Here is a 17,576-nt window from a genome sequence, read left to right as displayed (position 1 = left end):
TTAAAGAAAAATATCAATGAAATGATAGTACAGTGATATGTAGATATGGATGAAGGCAGCATGCAGAAGGCCAAAGTTTGGGAAACTGTAATATAGAAACCCCGTTTGGATTCATATACAGTCAACATGAACAACCAGGGGTGTGTCTTCTGAGTGGGCAAACGTTCTTTTAATTTTGTGGTTTAAGTGGGTGGCCCATTCATTCAGTCTTCCCACCAATGCTGGTTTCACCCACTTCTCCAGAGGAGGAAAATGCTGGGTGTGGCCAGGAAATGCTCAATATCTGTTCCCTAGTCTCTCCCAACCCTCCCCTCTCCTCAACCTGCCCAAAGGAATAGGTGTGTTGCCTTAAACCCGCCCAGGATGGTGTAGAGTGGCTGAATGATACTTCGTCTGGACACAGCATCGTTCTAGCCAAGCACCAGGGGAAGAATCTCCTTTCTCAAGTTAAGTCTCATATCAAAACTTAACATGATCTCACTTATATGTGGAATCTAAAACAGAGCACACAAAACAAAATAAAAACAAAAACAACACCCTGCCCCAAACTCAATGAGATCAGCCTTGTGGTTACCACGGGTGGAGTTGGGTGTGGGGGAATTGGAGGGAGGTAGTGGAATGGTACACACTTTCAGTTATAGGATAAATAAGTTCTAGGCGGTAGTGTATAGCACAGTGACTATAGTGAACAGTGCTGTATGGGATATTTGAAAGTTGCTAAGAGAGTGGATCCTAAGAATTCTCATGACAAGAAAAATACCTCTTTTTTTTGGTATGTATATGAGATTATAGATGTTAGATAAACTTATTGTGGGAATTATTTCACAATATACGTAAGTCAAATTATTATGCTGTACACCTAAACCTCCACAATGCTGCGTGTCAAGTATATTTCAATAAACCTGGAAAAATGTTGAAATGCTAAAATGAATTAGCATTGATTTGTATCACGCCTGAGAAATTACATTGTATTCTAATAGCAACAGATTAAACCTGACACTCATTTACATAGATTAGATACTACTGTGTAGGTCTACTTCCTTTATTTTAAAGCCAATGGTGATTACACCTGTAGCCCTCAGTGTGAAGTCAGGGAAACAAAAGACTACCCAGTTACTATATTTCTTTGTTTTAAATAAACTATTTTGTAATACTTTTAGATTTACAGAAAAGTTGTAACAACAATACAGAAAGTTCCTGCTCTATTCCTTTGTTGTTAACATCTTACTTAACCAGGTACATATTAGTATATTAAAACTCACATTGACGTGATACATCACATAAACAAATTGAAAGAAAAAAACCACATGGTCATATCAATTGATGCAGAAAAAGCATTCGACAAAATCCAACACCCATTTTTGATAAAAACTCTCAGAAAGGTGGGAATAGAAGGATCATACCTCAACATAATAAAAGCCATATATGACAGGCCCACAGCCAACATCATACTCAATGGACAAAAACTAACACCATTTCCCCTAAGAACAGGAACAAGACAGGGATGCCCACTCTCACCACTCCTGTTCAACATAGTACTGGAAGTATTAGCCATTGCAATTAGGCAAGAAGAAGGAATAAAAGGCATCCAAATTGGAAAAGAGGAAGTAAAACTGTCCTTATTTGCAGATGACATGATATTATACATACAAAACCCTAGAGACTCCATCAAAAAGCTACTAGACTTAATACATGAATTTGGCAATGTAGCAGGATACAAAATTAACCCCAAGAAATCTGAGGCATTTCTATACACCAACAGTGAACTTTCAGAAAGGGAGATCAGAAAAACAATCCCATTTACCATCGCACCAAAAAAATTAAGATACCTAGGAATAAACTTAACTAAAGAGGTTAAAGACCTCTACTCAGAAAACTACAGGACGTTGAAAAAAGAGATAGAGGAAGACATAAACAGATGGAAGAACATACCATGTTCTTGGATTGGTAGAATCAACATCATTAAAATGTCCATACTACCCAAAGCAATCTATACATTCAACGCACTTCCCATTAAAATACCAATGGCCTTCTTCAAAGATCTAGAACGAACTCTCCAAAAATTCATCTGGAATAAAAAAAGACCCCGAATAGCTGCAACGATCCTGAGAAAGAACAAAGTAGGTGGGATCTCAATGCCAGATATCAAGCTGTATTACAAAGCCACTGTTCTCAAAACTGCCTGGTACTGGCACAAGAACAGACATATAGATCAGTGGAATAGAATAGAGAGTCCAGAAATTAGCCCGAACCAATATGCTCAATTAATTTTTGACAAAGGAGGCATGAACATACAATGGAGCCAAGATAGTCTCTTCAATAAATGGTGTTGGGAAAATTGGACAGACATATGCAAGAAAATGAAACTAGACCACCAACTTACACCATACACAAGAATAAACTCAAAATGGATAAAGGACTTAAATGTACGACAGGAAACCATAAAAATTCTAGAAGAATACAAAGGCAACAAAATCTCAGACATATGCCAAAACAATTTCTTCACTGATACAGCTCCTAGGGCAGTTGAAACTAAAGAGAAACTGAACAAATGGGACTACATCAAAATAAAAAGCTTCTGCACAGCAAAAGAAACCATCAACAAAACAACAAGAAAACCCACCTCGTGGGAAAACATATTTGCCAACGTCATATCTGATAAGGGCTTAATCTCCAAAATTTATAGGGAACTCATACAACTTAACAAAAAGAAGATAAACAATCCAATCAAAAAATGGGCAAAGGATCTAAATAGACACCTTTCAAAAGAGGACATTCAGAAAGCCAAGAGACATATGAAAACATGCTCAAAGTCACTAATCATCCGAGAGATGCAAATCAAAACAACAATGAGGTACCATCTCACACCTGTCAGAATGGCCATCATCAACAAATCAACAAACGACAAGTGCTGGAGAGGATGTGGAGAAAAAGGAACACTTGTGCACTGCTGGTGGGAATGCAGACTGGTGCAGCCACTATGGAAGGCAGTATGGAGGTTCCTCAAAAAATTGGAAATGGAACTCCCATTTGACCCTGTGATCCCACTACTAGGAATATATCCCAAGAAACCAGAAACACCTATCAGAAAGGATATATGCACCCAGATGTTCATAGCAGCACAATTCACCATAGCTAAGATCTGGAAACAGCCTAAGTGCCCATCAGTAGATGAATGGATTAGAAAACTGTGGTACATCTACACGATGGAATACTATGCTGCTGTTAAAAAGAAGGAACTCCTACCATTTGCAACATCATGGATGGAACTGGAGAGCATTATGCTAAGTGAAACAAGCCAGTCAATGAAGGAAAAATACCACATGATCTCACTCATTCATGGATAATAAAGACCATTACAAACTTTTGAACAATAATAGATACAGAGGCAGAGCTGCCTCAAACTGATTGTCAAACTGCAGTGGGAAGGCCAGAGAGAGTTGGGGGGCAGGAGGGAGGGGAGTAAGAGATCAACCGAAGGACTTGTATGCATGCATATAAGCATAACTAATGGACATAAGACACTGGGGGGTAAGGGAGGGTAGTGGTTTGTCAAGGGCGGGGGGGGGGGGAAAGGATACTTATGTAATACCCTTTGTAATACTTTAAGAGGAAAAAAAAAAAAATAAAGTGTGGTCTTTGGCAAAAAAAAAAAAAAAAAAAAAAAAAAAAAAAAAAAAAAGTAATGCTAATACATTAGAATCATTAAAATCATATATTATAAAAAAAAAAAAAAAAAAAAACTCACATTGACACAGAACTACTTAGCTAAACTCTCAAATTCAGAGTTCATCAATTTACCCACAAATGTCCTTTTTCTGTTCCAGGATCCAGCGCAGGATACCATGTTGCATTTAGTAATGTTTTTTAAAAATATATTTTTATTAATTTCAGAGAGCAAGGGAGAGGAAGAGAGATAGAAATATCGATGATGAGAGGAAATCATTGATCGGCTGCCTCCCGCATGCCCCTACTGGGGACCCAGCTCGCAACCCGAGCATGTGCCCTTGGCGGGAATCGAACCAGGGACCTTTCAGTCCGCAGGCCGATGCTCTATATACACAGCCAAACTGGCTAGGGCAGTAATTTTTTTTTTTTGTCTCCTCTAATCTATGACAATTTCTCTGTTTTGTCTTTGTATCTCATGACCTTGACAGTTTTAAAGAGTACTGGTCCCTTATTACAGTGTTCCTTAGGTTTGTTTGATGTTTCCTCATTGTTAGAATGGGGCTATGGAATCTTGGGAAGAAAACATCCCAGGTTGCCCTAACCAGTTTGGCTCAGTGGATAGAGCGTCGGCCTGCAGACTCAAAGGTCCCAGGTTCGATTCCGATCAAGGGCATGTACCTGGGTTGCGGGCACATCCCCAGTAGGGAGTGTGCAGGAGGCAGCTGATCGATGTTTCTAACTCTCTATCCCTCTCCCTTCCTCTCTGTAAAAAATCAATAAAATATATTAAAAACAAAACAAAACAAAAACATCCCAGGTAGTTATTTTTTAAAAACTAAATTTTTAGCCTTTGCCAGTTTTTCTATCATTGCCCTCTTTCTGTCCCACGCTCCAGTCCCGGGTACCGCATTGGGTTGGATTGTCACATCTCCCTGTCCCCTTCATTTTGGGTTAATTTCTCATAAGCTTTCCTTATTTTTCATGACCTTGACAGTCTTGTGGAGGGCTGGCCAGGTACTATTAGATGTCAACCAATCTGGTTGTCTGATGTTTTTCTCATGATTAGACTGAGATCCTGGATTAAAAAAAATTAATAACGTTGAGAAGGAAAACAGGGGGGCAATGTTGGGGGCTTACAGCCTCGTTCAGTAGCTAGTTGAGCAGTAATCTTACTTCCCCATTCTAACTGACTTGGGTGGAGCTGCAAAGCCCACCCCCAGGGGCCCGCCACAAGAAGATTATATGTATTAACGCCCTCCCCCTCCCTCATTGGCAGTTCAGGATTTGGGTCAAAGTCCCCTGGACTAGCAGCGCTGCCTAATAAAGGTTTTACTTTCCTGATTCCTCTGGGGGCTGGCTGTCGTTCTCTGGGCCATTTGCCACAACATTCTCACATGTCAGAAAACAATGAATTGTCCACCATAAATGGGTACCTTGTATGGCATCTCAATAAGCTTTAAAAATACCTGTTTGGAAAGAACACCCCAAAGATGAATCACATTACATCATATTATTTAATCACATCATATCAGAGAATACGTGAAATCCACATGATGTTAACTTCCTCCACCTGGTTAATAATTCATTGGTTTTTTTTGTATGATATTATTAATTTTAAAAAGCTGTGATAAAGTTTTTTAACTTTAAAATTTAAAAAAAATTATTTTAAGTTTTTTAACATAAAATTTTCCATGTTAACAATTTTTAGAAATATATTTTTTATTGATTTCAGAGAGGAAGGGAGAGGGCGAGAGAGATAAAAACATCAATGATGAAAGAGAATCATTGATTGGCTGCCTCCTGTACACCCCACAGCCCTCAACCTGGGATTGGGAATCAAACCGTGACCCCCTGGTTCATAGTTTGACGCTCAACCACTGAGCCACACCATGAATATTGGTGATTTTTAAGTGTACAATTCAATAAAATGAGTGACACTTGTGACGTGCAACCAACACCACTTTCTATTTCTAAGACATTTTCATTTATAAGGATGAAGAGGTAGAGGTGAGAACCTAGAGGTCAAGTTAAGACTTTCCCCCCTTATCTAAAAAGCAGTGCAAGACTTTCAGGTGCACAGCAGGTCAGATTTTCATTTTAGAATGACACCTGCTGTAGTTGGAGAATGACTTGGAGAACAGATGCCGTGAAGTGAATATAGGGCCTCACATTCCTGGCCCCTCCCCGGCCTGGGAGAGACCTGACAATGTGCTCGTGGTGCTGTACTGACTCTGTGTTGGTATTTTATATTTTTCTTAAGAGGGACTCCTGCACCAATTGTACAGGTTCTGGACCTGCCCCTCATTTATCCTTAAAAATAAACTTTCAGGATAAATTTATAAATCCTTACTAAGTAATTGAGGGGAACCCTCACTCAGGGAAAAATTAAGCCACTGTGTTACCTGTTGAATCAGTTATGGTTCTTGGTGGTGAGCCACTCTGGCCGACTTAAGCAAAATGAGAATTTGCTGGAAAGATATTAGGGCAAGGTTAGCACATTTTTCTGTAAAGGGTCAACTTTGCAGACCATATGTTGTTTCTTGTACAGTGTAATGAGCCATTGACAATATGTAAATGAATGAGCATGACTGTGCGGCAATAAAGCTTTATTTATAAAAATAGGCTGCAGTCTGGGTTGAGTGAGTGGGTCATAATTTGCTGACTCCTGTATTTGGAGACTCCAAGGTCGTTGAGTGTTTGGAGCACAGGTTTGCATATGGGTGAGTCTACAGGACTCAGTATATGCATCACTCCAGATCTACTCAGTCCTGTGTACTCATCCCTGCCTCAGCCACTTGCCCTGCTATTCCTATGGATAAAGCCCCAATTGCTGCCATGGCTATTACGGCACCATAGGTGAGGAACTTGGGTTTATTGCTTAAGAACTTGGTGACTCTAGACAAATTGTTCTCTCATGAGGGGGTTGAACTGGATCAGGAATAATGTGCCTATGCTTCCTGGGGTGCTGAAAGGAGAAAGACTTTGAGGCTAGTTAGACCCTAGTTGAGTGGAAAAGAAAGTGTGATTGATTAGTTATGTCTACAATGAGCACCTGGATAGAGAGAGGTGGCACACTTGCTAAATGTTGTGATCCTGTAACTAGCTGATCTCCCAGGTCCCTTCTGAAAAGCTGCAGTTATGTGTCTGGATACTTCTTTGGGAATATCCTGGAGATGGAACCATCATGTAAAATATAGTCCCTGGCATGGAAGTGTGGCCTGGAACTTTACAAATGCCTAACACATCGGCTTTTGTGAAAGAGACAGGATGAGATCCTGATTCTCTGTTCACGATAGACACACCAGGGAGACAGCTGGCCAGCAGACAAAAGAAGCCAAATCCATAATGCCTTTCACATCAGCCTCATGGTTTAAGTTCATAGCAAAGATTCCAACATATAGTTTTAGTTTGACAACTGTTTATTGAGCATCCATTTTAACCATCAAAGATTTGTTCCCTGCCCTCAAGAAATAGTGATAGTCTCGTCCTAGCAAGAGAGCAGAATTAACTAGGAAGACTATGAGGAATGACTTTCTGGAATAAGGAGGGGTGGAAGGTTGTGGAAAGTAGGTGAAGGGAGAGAGGGGGCACTCCAGCTTGGGGAAGTATGAATAAAGGACATTAGTCTTGTTGGAAGGGTGAATTCATGATGGGGGGAAGTGAGAGATGAATTTAGCTGATTGCTGGTTGGAAGTGGAATTATAAGGGTGTGAGATATCAGGATGTGGAGTGTGGCTTTGGTCTCTAAATGATGGGGTGCCATTGTGTTTTCCTGGGTGTTCTAGGAAGATAAATTATAGATGGTATGGAGCACAAACGAGGGGTGAGATGGTCAGGTGGAAAGGCGAGAAAGGATCCTGGTGTAAACGTGCAGAGATGTGAACATGTGAGGGTGGGACTTGAGCCTGGAGAATGACATGTTAGGGAAGAGAAGACAGATCTGAGAAGTGTTTCAGAGTCAGGCTGGGCTGGGCATGGTGGCTGGTGGAACAGGAAGGTTGCAAGAGGAAGAGTGTTATAGATAATGGCAGATTTCCGAACCTGGGGTCTGAGGTTGAGGGTGACAGGGAACGAGGATGGACCAGGAAGAAAAGACATCTTTAACTATGAGTTTTCAATGGTGGTGGATATGACCACAGGTTATATCATGGGAAAGGTCAAGGCTAGAGACATAGAGACATGCAGCTCAGAATTGGGAGGCAGTACATCTGATCCAGCTTCCAGCCCAGTGCTGGAATTCCATGGATGTAACCTTAAATGCTGGTTATCAAGGATTTCTAGAAGTCTTCCAGGGAGCTCCAATCTCCAAGGTAGGGAGAACTTTTATTAGGTGGTTCCTCTAAGTAGACAAGTTTTCTGATAGATCAAGACTTAGCAGGCAGTGGAAAGGGGGCGGGGATGGAAGCCAGACTTACTGTGTGGCATTTGACAAGCCATGTAACCTCTCTGAGCCTCTATCATACTGTCTACAAAATAATAGGGCAACCCTAGGGAATTTGCCATAGTTTCAATTTGTTATGATTCAGAGCGGTGAAAGTTGTAATCATAAGAATGAATGAATGGATAGAGTCTCTGGAGAAGGGCAGAATCCAGGGCCTAGTGGTGGAGGTGGGGCGGTGGGGAGGGGGGGGGGGCAGTGTTAATTAGGAGGGAGAGATCCAGAAAAGGAGAGGCATCTTTATTAGCCAGAGAGAGCCCATAAACTAGGAGAACAGTGTCAAGGCACCAGCTTGCTAGCCACGAGAGAGAACGATTCTTGCCTTACTGAATTTTTAGGAATTGGGAGGGAATCTCTGGAATGGATGTGGGCCCAGGAAGAGGCTACAACTCTAGGTGAGATTTAGAAGCCAGCAAAAGTTTGATTGAGATGGGAGGAGGTGAGTGAGCATTGGTTTATTAGTGAAAAATCTTGAGCTTCATCCAGTTACATTTGTATGGGCATAATTCATAAAAGCCAGAATGAGTTTCAGATAAGCATAGGAGCAGAAAGTCTGGTAAGTGAGTACCCTCTTGGTTGCGTTAATAGAGGTATATAGCCCAGCCTGAGGGAGGTGATGTTCTTGTTACAACCATGCCTGTCCTCAGTTTTAGTTGGATTAAGAAGGACCTGCATAAGGGATGTGATGAAAGGACTGAGTGACATTTACCTTTGAGGGGGGGAGGGAGGGAAAAGAAGATTTTGGGGGAGTAGTGAGAGCTGCCTTTTAAGCATCTGAGGGGGAGACAGAGCACCCGAAAGGATGCCCCTCCCTATCCTTTCTACATCTATTGCAGATAGAGCCGTTTCCGAAGGGTGCTTTGTACTTCAGGGTTCACTTTCTTCGCTTCCCCTTCCTGAACCACCTCTGCTTCTGCCATCCTCCGGGTTACCTGCAACAAGAAGTGTGGTCATCTTGGGGCTGGGCCTTGGGGGTGTTGGTGTAACAGGCTTATGGGGAGAAAATTAAAGAAGAAAGCAAATGGGTATTCCTGCCTTCAGACGGCTGACCTTTATTGTCTCATCTATGTTATCAGCTCTACGGAATCATTGGTTGGACAGACATTCTTGTTATGTGTTCTTTTCTAATCCACCATAAAACCATATAACCATTAGGAAAAAAAAGCTGGCCCAAACTTTTAACAGAAAATTTTATTTACAGAAATTTATCTGTCTGTTATCTAATTATCTCACATATTGTGGACTTTGGAGTTTCCTGCATTAAGGAGAGTCATTGCTAGGAGAAGGGCATCCTAGTTTCTGTGCTGGGACCTGGGTTGGATTTGGGGCTGGGAATAGGGGAAGGGAAAATGCAGGAAGGTTTGGAAGCGTCTCAGCCCACTCTGCTTTTTCCCTGCTCAGGTTGGGCAGGGATTCCAGGTACCTTGTCCCAACTCACCTCACTCAGAAGCTCCAGGATGGGTCCTTTCATCTCTGTGAACACATCAACCAGGGTCTGGATGAAGCAGGAGCCTTCTTTGTCATGTCTGTAGGAAAGGTACCCTGGGGATTGCAGAGAAGTGGGCTCAGGAAAACTCCAATGGAGGTGGGACGGTGGGGGTTTGTGTGGTGCAAGAGGGCCCGGAAGAGGGTGGATCCTGGAGGAGTGTCTCAGGGGTCAGGAGCAGTGGGCAGAGTGGGGCAGCAGAGGCCACTTGAGTCAGTTGGGAGCTCATACCCTCCACTGTGGAGTATATGTGGAGGGCGTCCGTATACGTTGGGATGGTTTGGGGACTGTCTTTTGTGATCATCTCAATGTTGCCTCCACCTACTGTTTCACCAGGATCCATTTGTTCTGAAACACCAAGAAGAGGAAAAGTCAAAGCCAGAGAGAAAGATGGGGGAAAGGAGAAGGTCATAAGATAAATGAGCAACACAAGACAGCTGGGGCTCTAGATCTGGGGTAGGACTGGATCAGGCACACAAACTCTGTGTTCTTGGCTCTGTCCCCACCTCCTCGACAGGCCTGCACGATGTACACCTTAGGCTTGGCTCTCAGGGCCTGGCAATTCTTGTTATTTAGAACCTCGAAGAGGTTCTCCAGCTCCACCATCTGCTCGTCTTCTCCTTCGAGTTGACCTTCTAGCCCATGTGCCATGAGCACCACGAAAGCACAGCTGACAAAGTCTTTCCGGGCATCGATGGCCTGCTGGAATTTTTCCAGTTCTTCCTGGAATTGCTAGAGCAAGAGGAATGGCCAGACTGAGGTGCATCCCTGGAGCCCACCTTCCGGTCCAGCCCTTCCTCCGTTGGCTGGGACTGGCTTCACAATACCTGAGCAGTGGGGTCTCTCTTTATGGTACTCTCAAATCCCAGCTGCTGGAACATGCGTTCCAGGGCCACCAGGTCCGCCTCCGAGCCTTCCCGGGCTTTGGTGACACACAGCGTCAGGGCTACTCGGGCACCTGACATGTCATAGGCCTCCTGAGTCGAGAGATGACAAAAATCATCAAAGGGGTAGAGAGGTCAAGGAGAAGCAGGAGAGGTGGTCCAAAGAGGGGTTAGGGTAAAATACCAGGTGCCCAGTAACACTCACATTTCAGATTAATACAAAAATGAGATTTTTTAGTGTAAGTAAGTGGAAACTTGGTTCTCAAACTTAATTTGTTTCGGAAGGCTGAGGAGCAATTTGTTTGAAAGCTGAATCATCTTTTACCATTAGACAATATTCATAGCACAATTTCCTGAGGTGTTAACAACTCGAGGTTCAGTGGTAAACTGACTAAAAACCCACAATCTCTCCTTTGTTTATTGCCTGAGATACCCATGACTGATCATACAGGTATCAGCATGAAAGGGTTGTCTGGTCAGGAACTGAAGTTTTGTTTGACAACCGAGACACATTTTTCCTGTGAACAACTTGTTCAAGAAACAAATCGTTCAAGATGGGAGATGTTTGAGAACCAAAGTTTGACTGTGTGTCCCAAATATTGCATGGGATATACTTATAAGATTATTTGTTGTTGATGTGAGATTCTAATTTGACTGGGCATTCTTTATTTTTTTTTAAATTAAATTTATTAAGTAACATCTATAATAATAAAAGAGTAATATGCTAATTAGACCGGACAGCCAAACGACCTTCTGGATGTAGCCAGGGCTGCAAGGGCCGAGGCAAGCTGCCGCGGCTGCGAGGGCCGAGCCCCTTGCACGAATTTTGTGCATCGGGCCTCTAGTTTGTTAATAACGTTATATCAATTTCAGGTATACAGCATTATAATTCCATATCTGTGTACTATATTGTGTGCTCACTACCAAAAATCTAGTTTGCTTCTAGGGGTCCAGCTCTGTTTTAGTCCTGTATGAACTTGGGAAAGTCACTCCTCCTATCTGAGCCGCAGTTTCCAAATACAGACAATGAGTGTGTGTGCGTGAAGGATTTTGAAGGTTCCTCCCAGTTGTCACACTTGGTGGCTTTGTCCCTTCATCCTTTTCATGTGTGCTCTGATATTACTTTCTCACTTGCAGAGGTCTCCACATTTCTGAAGCTAATCCTGAGATCCTATCTTATCCCATCTTAGGAAGAAGGATGTTTGGGTCAACATTTCTTTGCAGAAGAGAAGCATGATACTTCGAGAGCGATGTAGTAGGGCTGCCCCCCATCTCCGAATTGGGTTCCAGCTCTGAGTCTTTTTCTCCATTTGAATGGTTACAAAGCACCTTCTAGCTCTGAATTCAGGTCATGATTTCTCATCCTCTCCAGTGTCTCTGAAACATTAATCTCTTCACCTCCCCTCTCCTCAGAGGCTCCCACCCTTCTCCCCAAACCTGCACCCATCACACCTCTTCCAAAGACCGAGGATTGCTCATGTCTCCTCTGATTCTGAGTCCGGTTCTCAGCACGCTTGACTGATCCTGGGAGTTCAAGAGAAGAGAGTTTGAAGGTCTTCAAAGGAAGGCAGATGGAATCAGGGTACAGGCTAGTTTGTACATCTGGATTTTTGAGACTGAATAGGACCCACTGGTGGGGACTTGTTTCATGGTCAAATCTGAGCAAGAGACAACAGTCCATGAAGTATGTCCTCTCTACTGGGACACTCCAATGGTGTTTTCCACCCCTGGATGTTTCAGAACTCTTGCTAGGCCCACCCGTAATGCCACTTATATGGACATTTTCCTATCTCTCCCCCAGGACACTCACAAGCCTGTGACAGACTGCATTCATTACTGGACTGATGAGCAGGACAAGTGGCCTATGTATTCCCCTTTGCCACCCAGGAGCCGACTGGTTGAAGAGGCATCAACAAGGAGATGGGTTGGGTTTAAAATGAGAAAATCATCAAAGTGGGGAATACTACTTTGAAACACTGCCTCCCTCTGCCTTGAGCCTGAACCTTTAAGATCCTCACTCTCATCTGATCCCAGTTCTGTTTTCAGGCTGAATAGAATGACTTTTGCCACATTCTTGGTGTTTCCCCATCTCCTTGCCTTTTCTTACACTTCTTCCTCAGCCTAGAATGCGTCATTACTAGTCAAGGCCCTTCTCTGCCAATTTGGGTAGGCATCATGTCTGTCGTGTCTTTCCCCACCACTTACTCATCTATCTGCGTATCCATCCATTTATCTATTATTTGATCAGTTGATTGACTCGTCCATCCACTCACTTATCCACCCAATCACCCATATATCTATCTATCCAGCAAATGTTTCCTGGGTATCTATTATGAACTACACAGAACACACTATATAAGACAGACATGCCCCCTGCCCGCATGTAGCTCTGGTCTATGACATAAATGAACATTAAATCTTTCTCACTCTTTCTCTCTTACACACACACACACACACACACACACAATGGAACCAGTGCTGTAAGGAAAGAGAAGCCAAATACTACAAGGGAGAGAAAGTAGAAGGACAGAAGGAGCATGGATCCTGGAGCCAGATAAACCAAAATCAAGTTCTGCCTTGGCTCCTTCCCAGCTGTGTGACCTTGAGTATCTCACTCTCCTCTCTGAGACTCAGTTTTCCCATCGGAAAGAACCTTGAAAGAGCACTAGATTCTTTACAGTCAGAGCAAGCAAGGTAGGTTTAATGGTCCCTGTTAAGCCACTGAAAGTTGCCTCTGCCTTTTCCGGACTCCACAGCTCTGCCTGTTTAGACTTGCATTACAGCAGTGCTTTTTATTTTTATTTTTGTGGCTGAGCTGACAGCTCAGCTTTTAGCACTTGAAAGCCTGACTTCTTTATCTCCATCTCCATCAGAGTCACTGGTGCAGGAATAGGCACAGAGGAGGTGCTGGGGAGAATTTGTTGAGCAAACAAATAATAAACAAATAAACAAATGAAAGAAAGGATGGGTGGATGAATAGGTGAAGAACTGGCCAGAATATGCATTCATTCAGTGAGAGGGGAAGAGAGAGAGAGAGAGAGAGAGAGCAATATCTGCCAAATCACTTACTGACTCTAGAAGTAGCTGCTCCTTAAAGCCAGGTTGTCTCACCACTCTCTTAGTTGCCAAAAAGACTGGGCACCAAAGAGTGGTCAGGTCCACGTGCTGACCTCAGAGAGGGAGCTGATAGTGCAGAATCTTCCCAGGTTTCTCTGGAGAGGCCTGTCTGTAAATTGAGCAGCACAGCTGTCTGGGTCTTTATTGCCCCTGTTTTCTGTCACTCAAGAAACATCATGACACAAGGGACACACCCTTGATGAAGAAATGGACACAGACGCCCACAGATTGAGTGATGGCAAAGCTCAGCCAACACCCCTGGCTAAGGAGGCTGGGGTAGAGCACCCACACCAGCTAGGGCTTTTACACCAGTCCCGTCCCCCTCAAGAACGGCTCCTTCCCCCACCCCCACCCCGGTCCAGCTCATCTGGCTATTATCAACCCATCATTTCCATCATCATGCCCACTTTCATCTCTTCCACATTCAACAGTGCAGATAATACCAACTGCACTTGTTTATTCTCTCATCAAGTATTCAACAACCCAAAGAGACCAGCATTGTTTGCTCCCATTTTTCAGAAAAGATAACTGAGACTCATAGAGGTAAAATGACTGCCTAAGGTCGCTCGACCAGTAATTAGCACAGTGGCATTCAAACCCAGGAAGGTCCAATGGCCTCAACTGATACTTCACAGCTGATTCAGCTTCTCTCTTCTCTTTCTCATGACCTTCCTCCTCTATTCTTTTTCAGCCTTTATTTTATTTCACTTCATTTTATTTTAATAGCTTTAAAAAAATTCACGTATCTTACAACTCACTCATTTGAAGTGTACAATTCAATGTGTGTGTGCGTGCGTGCGTGTGTGTGTGTGTTTTCTATAATCACAGTTGTGCAACTACCACCACGGTCAATTTTAGAACCTTTTCATTATTACAAAAAGAAACTCTGTGCCCTTTAAAAATGTCCCCCAATCACCATCCAAATCTCTCAGCCCCTGGCAACCACTAATCTATATTCTGTCTCTATAGGTTTCCCTGTTATAGACATTTCACATGAATAGAATCATATAATCATGGTCTTAAGTGTTTGACTTCTTTCAGCATAATATTTTTAAGGTTCATCCATGTTGTAGCCTGTATCAGTATGTCATCCCTTTATGGGTAAATAATATTCTGTATAGATATACCTCATTTTGCTTATTTAACTATCCTTATATAGATATTTGGATTGTTTCCAACTTTTGGCTATTATGAATGATGTTGTTATAAACATCAGCATATAAGTCTTTGTGTGGATGTATCTTTTCATTTCTCTTGGGCTTCTATGTAGAAGAGAAATAATCAGCAAAACTGGAACATTCCCATAAAATGCTGCAGCTACTGTGAAAAACAGTCAAGATGATTCCTCAAAAAATTAAACACAGAATTACTATTTGATAAAACAATTCCATTTCTGGGTTTATATGATACCCCCCAACACTGAAAGCAAATATTGAAAATATTTTTGTGCACTCATATTCATGGCAGCTCATTGTTCACAATAGTCAAAAGGTAGAAGCAACCCAAGTGTCCACTGACAGATGAGTGGACAGAAAAATGTGGTCCATCCATGAATATTACTCAGCCTTAGAAAGAAAGGACATTCTGACACTTAATATGTGGGGAGCCGATATAGGGTTAAGCTTCAGACTGACCTGTTGGCAAAGTCACAAACAGGTCTCCCGAGTCTTAAACAACCCAATCCGAGAGGTGGCCACTGATTTACACGCGATATCATTTAAAAAATAAAAAAGGGGGAATTTGCCGGAAGCCAGTCCATCCTTGCTGCTTGACACAGTCGCTGCAGGGAAGAAACATCTGCACAGCATATGTTTCAAGGGACCTGGCGTATATGGCATACTGTTCTTAATATGTTTGCTACCCTTCTTAGCGCTATGTGTTTTAACCAAGGTCACCTCTCCGGGAAAGGTTGTTTCCCCAGGTGGGGATTTTTCCCTGGAGTTAGGGATTAACAGGACTAAGGAAGGGAATCAGTAAAACCCCTTAACTAAGTGCCAGGCGAGTAGTTAATCACTTTAACTACGAACAATCATGCTTAAGCTACATAATCTTTACTTAGGATAATCTCCTTCAGTTACTTCCTTGTAGCTTAACAGAACAATAGAGTTGTGACCTTGGAAGATAACAAATGCCCTAACCTTTGGAATAGAATGGATAGGATTAAAATCAAATGGTATAAATACAGATGTAACAGGAGAATAAAGGAAGAACCTCGCTATGCTGATCAACTGAACACTGTCTCCATGTCATTCCTTCTTCGCCGACTCCGTCCACACCTTCGGGAACCCCTGGACCTGTTGGGGCTGTAATACAACACAGATGACCCTTGAGGACATTATGCTAAGTGAAAGAAGACGGACACATAAGGACATATATTGTCTGATTCCACTTATATGAGGTCTCTAGACAAGTCAAATTCATAGAGAGAGAAAGTAGAATGTTGAGTGCTAGGGATTGGGGGAGGGGGGTGGGGAGTTACTGTTCCATGGGGACAGAGTATCAGTTTTGCAAGATAAAAAAGTTCGGTAGGTGGACAGTGGTGATGGTTATACAATAATGCGAACATACTTCATGCCACTGAACTGTAAACTTAAAAATGGTAAAAATGGTAACTTTTATATTACGTCTATTTTACTACAATAACAAACAAACAGAAAAATCTGGGACATTGTCATCCCCCCAAGTCTTCCTTTTGTTTCAAGGTAACTCAGGCACCGGACGGGGCAGTTTCTCCCCGAATCCGCATCTCTGCATCGACTTACGCATGTATAGCTGTCGGTTACTTGGCACCTGGCATGGCTCATAAATGCCTGGTGTTGTCAGAATTGACACTTGTGTTCCCTAACCCTATGGGTATAAACTGGGAATAACACTACCTCCGCCATTACAACTATAGTATGGAAACATCTAACATAAGTTTTGGGTGTGGAAGGGGGCTCAAGAATAGATGCTCAAGAAATCTTAGTGGGGCATGAACCAGAATGGTAAGGAGAAAAGAATGGTTCACCATGGATGGGAACAACTGTAAGTTAATTAATCAACTAATTAAATTGATAAATTATATCGATTATTACTAATTTAATAGATGCCTACTTTTATTACTTGATGAAATTTGAGTGTTTTATTTTCTTATAGTGAACTATCTTCATGGAGCTCTCATGGGGGATCCAGATAGCCCTAGAGGTTAAGGTGACCAGTGCTGAGGTAAGGGTACAGGGGGCTCTGGAAGCCTAGGGGATACCCTTGACCTGGCCCAGCACAGAAAGCAGAATGGACTATGTTCCCATTGTGGCTTGGCTGCAGGCTGATCATGAACTGTTCTAAGCCAAAATTGCCTTACCTGTTAAAACCTATTTTGAGAACTGTTCTGAGGATAAAACAAAATGATTACTGTGAGGTGACCTCACATCATCTGACCATTGGACAGGCTCTGGGTGAGACCATGGTTTTGGAGCTGTGGACACATGGTCTTCATGAAAACAGGTATCAGGGCAGTGTTTCTCTTCCATGGCTGCACGATGCAATTGCTTGGGGGGGGTTCTTAAAAATACAGATGCCTGGTTCCTCCTCCAGAAGATTCTGATTTAAGTTATCAAGGTGGGGTCCTGACAGTGGTATTTTATTTTATTTTATTTTTTATTTAAAAAAAATATTTTATTGATTTTTTTACAGAGAGGAAGGGAGAGGGATAGAGAGTTAGAAACATGAATGAATGAGAAACATTGATCAGCTGCCTCCTGCACACACCCTACTGGGGATGTGCCCGCAACCAAGGTACATGCCCTTGACCGGAATCGAACCTGGGACCCTTCAGTCCGCAGGCCGATGCTCTATCCACTGAGCCAAACCGGTTAGGGCGACAGTGGTATTTTAAAAAAAGGAACCCAGGTGAATGGAATGTGTTGCAAGGTAGAATGACAGAGAGAAACTGAATAAATAAGATAATTCAGATGGTGACACGTGTTTACAATGGAAATAGACA

At 42.6% G+C, this 17,576-nt stretch overlaps 1 protein-coding gene across 2 annotated transcripts; it reads right to left on the bottom strand.

The window, feature by feature from the left end:
- Nucleotides 1-7,070: 7,070 nt before the first annotated feature.
- CASP14 (caspase 14) lies at nucleotides 7,071-13,740 on the bottom strand. 2 transcript variants are annotated; one of them, XM_070414030.1, is made up of 7 exons: nucleotides 13,547-13,740; nucleotides 11,930-12,001; nucleotides 10,421-10,570; nucleotides 10,100-10,325; nucleotides 9,825-9,941; nucleotides 9,546-9,649; nucleotides 7,071-9,039 (listed from the first exon to the last, which is right to left on the bottom strand). In XM_070414030.1, the coding sequence occupies exons 2-7, from the start codon at nucleotides 11,954-11,956 to the stop codon at nucleotides 8,935-8,937; spliced, it is 729 nt and encodes a 242-aa protein (XP_070270131.1). In that variant the 5' UTR covers nucleotides 11,957-12,001; nucleotides 13,547-13,740; the 3' UTR covers nucleotides 7,071-8,934. The 2 variants fall into 2 exon arrangements, with proteins under 2 accessions (XP_070270131.1, XP_070270132.1); XM_070414031.1 differs by lacking the exon at nucleotides 11,930-12,001 and having other exon boundaries at nucleotides 13,547-13,739.
- Between the last annotated feature and the right edge of the window lie 3,836 nt (nucleotides 13,741-17,576).

The sequence above is a fragment of the Myotis yumanensis genome, unplaced genomic scaffold (genome assembly GCF_028538775.1).
Source record: "Myotis yumanensis isolate MYYU_CA2020_CCGP unplaced genomic scaffold, mMyoYum1.0.hap1 SCAF_5, whole genome shotgun sequence".
Taxonomy (NCBI): Eukaryota; Metazoa; Chordata; class Mammalia; order Chiroptera; family Vespertilionidae; genus Myotis; species Myotis yumanensis.
Note: the sequence above shows the minus strand (reverse complement) of the source record. Positions and strands in the feature narration are given on the sequence as shown.